At 46.2% G+C, this 7,479-nt stretch overlaps 2 protein-coding genes across 8 annotated transcripts in view; one reads left to right on the top strand and one right to left on the bottom strand.

Moving 5' to 3' along the window:
• Positions 1 to 2,352: 2,352 nt before the first annotated feature.
• SCAND1 (SCAN domain containing 1) lies at positions 2,353 to 3,317 on the top strand. Its single transcript, XM_014562515.2, has one exon. The coding sequence runs from the start codon at positions 2,418 to 2,420 to the stop codon at positions 3,105 to 3,107; it is 690 nt and encodes a 229-aa protein (XP_014418001.2). The 5' UTR covers positions 2,353 to 2,417; the 3' UTR covers positions 3,108 to 3,317.
• Positions 3,318 to 4,410: 1,093 nt separating this feature from the next.
• Positions 4,411 to 7,479, bottom strand: part of PHF20 (PHD finger protein 20) — a 110,384-nt gene continuing 107,315 nt past the window's right edge. For 6 of the 7 annotated variants that reach the window (XM_032462218.1, XM_032462219.1, XM_032462221.1 and 3 more), the window contains one exon: positions 4,411 to 6,973. In XM_032462218.1, coding sequence (XP_032318109.1) covers positions 6,831 to 6,973 — 143 coding nt within the window. In that variant the 3' untranslated portion in view covers positions 4,411 to 6,830. Of the gene's footprint in view, positions 6,974 to 7,389; positions 7,461 to 7,479 lie in introns of all 7 variants that reach the window. The other variant, XR_004313219.1, reaches the window with a different exon arrangement.

Raw genomic sequence — 7,479 nt, 5'->3', positions numbered from 1 at the left:
CAGCTTCTGATCCACAACTCCCAACAATGTGCCATCAAAAGACAGTAAAGTCTCTGTCTCAAAGAGTCTGTAAATCATACTGGAGCTCTCCCTTCATAGGGATGGTCTGCAATCTACCGATTGCCCTCTCTAATAAACATTTACTGAGAGTCAGCTGGGAGTCAGGCTTTGTGTTGGAAGCTAAGTGATAGGAGATGAATGATTTATGATCCATTCCCACGTGAGCTCCCAACCTAGTGCTAATAAAAATGCCTAATATGGTAAGAGCATTAGACTAGGAGTCAAAAGAATTCTGTCCTCCTGGGAATAGCTTTTTGATTTTGGACCAATCCGTTGCTGTTTGGAATCTTGACTTCTTAACCTGCAAAATTCAGAATGGAATACATACAAATATATATCTTACACTTAACTGGGGCCCTCTGGGTGGGTTCAAGGCTATCTGAAATTACCTGAAATTGTATGCCGATGTATGTAAATGCATCCCTTTTCTAGGAAGAGGTATTATAACTTAAAAAAAAAATAGATTTGGGGAGTTTATTGACCCATAAAGAGTTTAGAATAACTGAATCTGATTTTTGGATTTACTCTCTAAGGTCCTTTCCATTCTAATATTCTACAATCCTAATAGATCTCTAAGATCTCTCCTTCTATCTCTAATATTTTGTGATTCCAACAGGGATGGAAGAAATGGACTAGAGATCTAATGTTCATGATTCCAAGTACCACAAAAGTTCATTCCCTTTCACAAGAGAACAAGGTTCAATTTTGCAGTGTGGAATTCTAGGCTCTTTATGATTTAACCTCCAATTGACATTCCAACTCCAGCTCTCATCCCTTCCCCATACCCCAACCACATTCCTGTCCAGCCTGCAGTTTCCACAAAGTTTTGCTCCCATTCACTCCATGCCTTGGGACAGGCAATGCTTTTCCATTTGGAATGCCCTTAACTCCACCCTTTTTCTCCTTGAGTCTAGACTTAAAGGTCCCCTCCCCAGTGAAGCTTTCCACGACCTCTCATCCTTTGTAGCAGGGTTTGGTGTGCTTCCTTAGCCCTGGATGTCCACAGGAAATAGGACTGTTAGTTCTCAGAGCAGCAAACCTAAATGTCAAGAGGCCAGGCAGAGGAAGTAAAAGTTTGAAGCAGGTAGGTATAACAAATTCTAGGCCCCTGTTTTCCCACCTCTAAAGAAAAATATCAGCGCGAAGGAAAACTACCACCTGAGAGCAATAATAAGTGCAAACAACATCTCTGGCCTAAGGCAAATAAACCCTGCAATGCGGATGCCGCCAAGGCAGCCTGACTCCAACAGGCTAGCACAGTTTTACCATCCAGCAGAAATACAATGAAAACCCTATTTGTAATTTAAAATTTTCTAGCAGCCACATTTAAAAAGCAAAATTACACACGTGAAATTAATTTTAATGATATAATTTTTGACCCAATATATGTAAAATATTATCAATCCAATATGTAACCAATATAAAAAATCATTGAGATACTTAACATCATTTTTTTCGTACTAAGTTTTGTGTGCATTTTACATTACAGCACATCCCAATTCCGGCTAGCCACATTTCAAGGGCTCAGTAAACACACGTGGCTAGTGGCCACTATATGAAACTACGCATTTGGTTTAATAATCCTAAAGCGCAAAACAGAACCCACAGAGCAACCTGTTTCTTGGTTTCAGAGGACACGCCAAAAAAAAGGAAAAAAAAGTAATGGAAAAGAGTTCTTGAGCATAATTACTTTGTTTCACGAGAAGGGCAAGTTTTATACGTGTTGAGGATCTTACACTCGTTACCTTGTGTCATCCTCGCAACAAGGCGAGCACTAATGCCCTTCTCTTGACTCCAGAGGGAACTTTCCCCAGTCGAGCCCTCCCCCAGCGACCGACAGCCACGCCTCTGTCCCGCTCCCGCCACTCGCCGGGCGCCAGCCCCCTCGAGCCCTTGGCTCGCCATCATCCTAATCAACGTCAAGTAAGGAGGCCGCACGCAGGAGCAAGCGCAGGTCACCTGCAAGCGTTCAAAGTGGACAAGGCCCCTTTTGGGGCCCTCCTCCTTGGGCTTGAGCCGCGGCTCCGGCACCGACTCCTCCCCGGATTTCTCCTCAGGCTCCCCCTCCGACTCCTCCTCCGACTCCGCTTCCTCCCCCTCCTCCTCTCCCTCCTCTGACTTCTCCTCCTCCTCGAACTAGTGCTCGAAGGCGCCACCATCCGGAGCCAGCCATTGCACGCTTCGACTGGCCTGCCCCTCAGCGCTCGCCGCCACCTCCTGACTGGATTCGCGAACGCGAGGGGGCGCCTCTTCCTGCAGCTGGGACTCGGCTTCCGGACGCTCGCGCGCCGAGCTCATCATAGAGGAGCCAGCAGGGACGTCCACTTCCGGTTGCCCCAGATGCTTCGCCGGCACTGATGAGCTCGGCGCGCCCTCGGCTTCCCTCCTTCGGGGTCGCGCAGGCTTCGCCCTCTAGCGGAAACGTCTTCCTCTTCACCCCTCCCTCGCGCAGACGCAGTGCCGCGCCCACGGCTGCCGGACAAAGCGTGACGTCCAGAGCCGGAGACATGGAGGCGACTGACCCGGGCTTGGTGGCAACTGGGAGCCTAGCGCCGCCGTCGGGGGAAGAGGAAAGGGCCGGCCCGAACTCAGGCCCTGAGCGTGACTCTGCGGGCTTCTCGTCGACTCCTGAAGCCCCGCTACCTGCTCCTGAGACCTCCAGCCCCAACGCCGCGGTCCCCGAAGCAAATCCTACGCCTCCTGCGGCGGCCTCCGCGGCCCTGGAGCTGCCCCTCGTGCCCGCACCGCTGGGCTCCGCGCCACTTGCCGAAGCTGCTCCACGTTCCCCCCCAGGTCCTGGCAGCTCCCGGCCCGGCCCAGAGACGTTCCGCCAGCGATTCCGGCAGTTCCGCTACCAGGACGCGGCAGGCCCGAGGGAGGCATTCCGGCAGCTGCGGGAGCTCTCCCGCCAGTGGCTGAGGCCCGACATCCGCACGAAGGAGCAGATCGTGGAGATGTTGGTGCAGGAGCAGCTGCTCGCCATCCTACCCGAGGCGGCGCGAGCCCGGCGGCTTCGCCGCCGCACCGACGTGCGCATCACCGGCTGAGCTGTGGGCGGCCCGGGCCTCTCTGGACTGGAGCCATGATCGAGTCTCTCTTCACAACGCATTAATGAAAAACGAGTTTTGGCAGCTCGTGTGTCCTTTTCGTTCGTCCTTTACCGTGTTTATTTTCCCGAGCCTGTTTCAACCTCCTTTCTGGCTGGTGGCGAAACTAAGTTGAGAGCCCATGAGAATAAAGCCTTTGTTTCTTACTCACTTGGACTTTGTTGGCTTTTGTGGGATCACTACGTGTTGGCAGGGCCTGGGCTTCCATATCTGGGACGTTTTCTTCTGAGGTTCCCCAGGACCCCACTTGGGTTTCCTTTGTCTAGCTGGAGTCAGGGCCCCAGCAGCTTGGGTTCTATATTGACCCTTACCTCACTAGCTAAAATGTGAGGTTGTTTTCCTCCCTGAGAGAATAGTGATACTCTGTCTTATAGGTGGCTTTGGGATCACTCAGGCAAACTGCTGGCTCCACTAAGTGCTTATTTAACTGGCTACTGCTGTACCGCTACTGCTGTACCAATTCTGCTGCTGACTTGCTTCACCAGTCTGGCCTTTGGGCACAGGCTTCCCCCAAAACCTAAGTTATAGGGCTATTTTATTGTTTTAGTGTGGGTCCTTACAGAAATACGCTAGTTCTTGTTTGTGAGCTCTGGTTTAAGGCTCCAGACTCACCTTCCTTACCCAATTTTAGGCCTCAAGATTTAAGCAGCAGCTCTGGTGTGAACTAATAGATTATTTACATTGCTAGAGCTACTCATTTTAATGTCTCTCCAATTGCCTTCCTTAACTTTTTTTTTTAATAAGCATAATTGTGCAGGAAGGGAAGAAAGAATTTGGCAAGTAATAAGGAAGCTCTGCTATGAAATCTTAAAGCCTACTCTGTTCTTTGAGGCTTTTGTCCACCTAGGAAAGAGCTCTTTGGGGTCGGCACCATAGGCCGCTTAGATTGGTTTCACAAGGGTCCTATATGCAGTTGAGAGCAGTCTCAATAAAGAAGGCCCAACCTGTCTTCCCTGCACTGCTTTCAACAATCAATCTAATAAGCCTGCAGTTCATCACAATGCATGAGCCAGACTGGGCTAGAGGCTGTGTGGGGCATTTTACTTTTGAATATTAAAGACCCTTAAATGAATTCAGAAGTATTTTGCATACCTTCCTGGGATTTTGGATATTGAGCTTGCATCTGCCTCCCTGCAGAAGTCTGCAAAAGCAGACTTTCTTTAAAAGGTAATGTTCAGAGAAAATTAAGTAATGCATATTAAAAATTGGGTAGAGAACGCTATAATAACAAATGACTGAAACATAGCAACAAAAACCTGTTTTATTTTTTCCAAATACAGATACAGACATTTGCATGTTTTGCAAATATTGCTTCAAAGCAACATTTCTATATACAGCGCCTTCTGTTCTAATAGCGCGTAAACATAGATATGTGTCCACAGTGCAATGCTGGCTCATCAAGGGTCCACCTTGCATACACTCATCACTTAAAGAAACAAAATGATTAGTCAAACCAGAACTGTTTTTGTCAAGGCTATTTTTTTTATAGGTGGATAGTTTTTCTCAAAAGAAAACTTAGGTAGTGTACATATTTCTAAATAGTAACAGTAATATTTGCAAATAACAGTTTCCAGTGCTCCAACTTGGGGTTAACTGAACTTGACCCAGGAACTGGGGATGGAGTCCCTCAACATGGCTTTAAATTAGGGAAGCCCACTGAGGTTATCAGAACTTGGAGTCATCCCTGCTTCCCTAAGGACAAAAGTCACAATGAGTAAAATGGGATTATTTCTTTTACAAAAAGCATACAATAAACCCAATAATGAACACTTGGCAAAACTAGGGTAATTCAGTTTCTGCTTCTATCTTGAAAAAGACATGAGATTAACTACCTTAAAGTTACAGCTTCCCCAGAGGTGATGTTCAAATGTTTTTTCAAAAAAGAAAAATCAGTAATGTAATAATACATGTCACCATACCTCACAGTTGTGGCTACAGAAAATCATCTGGTTTCTTCCCTTTTCAGACAAACATCACACAGTTCTTATAATGTGGCTGTCTGATAAATTATGCAAAACAGATGCCATGCACACTCCTTGAGCTTTTCTTCCCACACCAGAAACACCAATGTTAGCAATGGGAAACAGCCTCTTGTAGAGGAATTGTGTCTGCTTAATTATGGATATCACAGCCACATGTATTCCCTCTGATGGATAAGCTACAGCAGGTCAACTTGCCCTAAATCCATTTTCTATCAAATGGTGAATTAAATCACTAGACAGAGCATTCCCTGAAACAGATCTTGGTACAGAGGCCTTCATGACTGCAATGACCTGTGTCTTAAAGCCTAACCATCCCAAATCATCCCCGTTGCTGGAGATACTGTCACTGCTATTGAGATCTTGGCTACTTCACGTTTACATAGTAAATATTTGCAGCATATAACATTACAGATTCATAAACCCATAATTAACTTGTGACTGTTAATGGACAGCTGTGCTTTGATTTTTGCCTTTAGTGATAAGAAAACTAAATGGTGATATGGGTCACTCCTCAAAGCATGGAACATTTTCTTAACTTTGCCTAGTAAGGAAAAACAAAACAATTACACGTGGAACCGTAACCTGCGAGAGTAACAAATATTGTCTTAAAAGGTACAAATTGTACCTGGACTTTAAGCAGCATGATCACCTTGATCTCACAAAATAATACAAACAGGAAATTTAAAGTGTTGAAGTATATTAAAACAATTCTGAAAATGCTGACTATTGAACATACACCCTTCAGGGAAGGAGAAAAGCGCACATGTAGAATCTGAAGTTTGTTTACAACAATATAAAATAAGGTTAATTCCCCAAACCACATTCTTTGTAACAAATCTTTACAGTGAAAGAGTTCAAAATTTTGGGAATAGTTTTCTGAACATTAAATAGAACTGGTAAGCTGTTGATATTAAGAATTGGGTAGAAAATGCTGTCCTTTGGGTTCCAGACCCTGCCTGCTTCAGTTTGGAATTCCTCCTGGATTCTTTTACAATGAGATTCTAGTTGCTCCACAGGCTGCATGGGCTCTGCTACAAAGACACGACCCGGCCGGCTAGGGGTGAAAGCGTACGGCACTCGCCCCCAGGGCCACGAAGTCATGCAAGGGACGTGCGGAGAAAAGTGAAGAGTCCTGAGAAGAAGGCAGGGCAGCTAAGGCCCCTGCTCCTTCCCAACCTCCACAGAATGGTGAAGTCACAGCATTCCCACGAATCTAGAAAAATGAAAATGATGCCTGCTGCCTAAGTCCATGCCAGGCAGAAAACCAGAAGGCTTGGCATGTGCCCCAACCTGACAGAAAAGTCAATTAAATAAGCTGCAAGTTGAATTTACAACTGTTTCCAACTAAACTTTTTTGGCTCTCATTCCATTTATCATCAGTGGCACGATTTCAAGTGAAGTTTGTGCAAAAAGACTCACTCTCCATTCAACAATGTGCACAGAAGGGAATCCCAAGAGTCTATTTGCTACCTTCTTGGTAGGCTTTGAGATCAGAATGCCCTCCCTTCCTGCAGCCAAAATGGCCTCTTTGTCCAATGTCCAATGTCCACCCCCTGCCCAGATCCCTGAAGTCAGTCGGTGTCACGTGCATTCGGCATGCTAGGTTTATTTATTTAAATATGCAAAGCTCCTCCTGCAGGTGCCCCAGGGTTATGCCCCCATCAGCTTTGGGTGCCCAGTTTCATGTTGAGCAGCAGAGTGCGATCTGCTGCACCTTGCCCAGGTCCGTCAGCAGCTGCTTGATGCAATGCTTGAGCTGCGGAAGCCTGGCCAGAGGCTCCGGGGGCTCCAGTTCCCCAGTATAGTCCAGCCAGCTCTCCAACACTGTAGGCAAAATAGAGAGAAGATCCAGTGAGTTCCCAACACTCTATTTGCAAGACTCTCAGCAAGAATTTCAGCACTTAATTCTATCTGGCCACTCATGGCGGATGGGGAGGGAGGCCATTTCAGGCAGTATTGACTCATCACCTTCTGCAAAGTATTACTCCTAGTACAAAGCTCAAATGCTGTAGAGCAGTGCGTCCAACAGAACTTTCTGCAATGATAAAAAGTGGCTATGTCTATGTTGTCTAATACCGCCACTAGCCATATGTAGCTACTGAGCACTTATGAGGTGGCTAGTGCAACTGAAGAACTGAATTTAAATTTTATTCCATTTTAATTAACTTAAATAGCCACACATAGCTAGCAACTACTGCATATTTGCAGCTCTAGAGTCTAGAAGGCTTTGAAGGACCCACCTTTCTCAGTGTTACTGCCCCATCCTGATAAGGCTTTCCCATGTTGAAAATCAGCCTGGAGTTTTAGCCTTCTGTTAAGAAAAATGAAAA

The sequence above is a fragment of the Camelus ferus genome, chromosome 19, assembly GCF_009834535.1.
Source record: "Camelus ferus isolate YT-003-E chromosome 19, BCGSAC_Cfer_1.0, whole genome shotgun sequence".
In the NCBI taxonomy this organism is placed as follows: Eukaryota; Metazoa; Chordata; class Mammalia; order Artiodactyla; family Camelidae; genus Camelus; species Camelus ferus.
The sequence above is the reverse complement of the archived record's forward strand: the minus strand, read 5'-3'. Positions and strand labels throughout refer to the sequence as shown.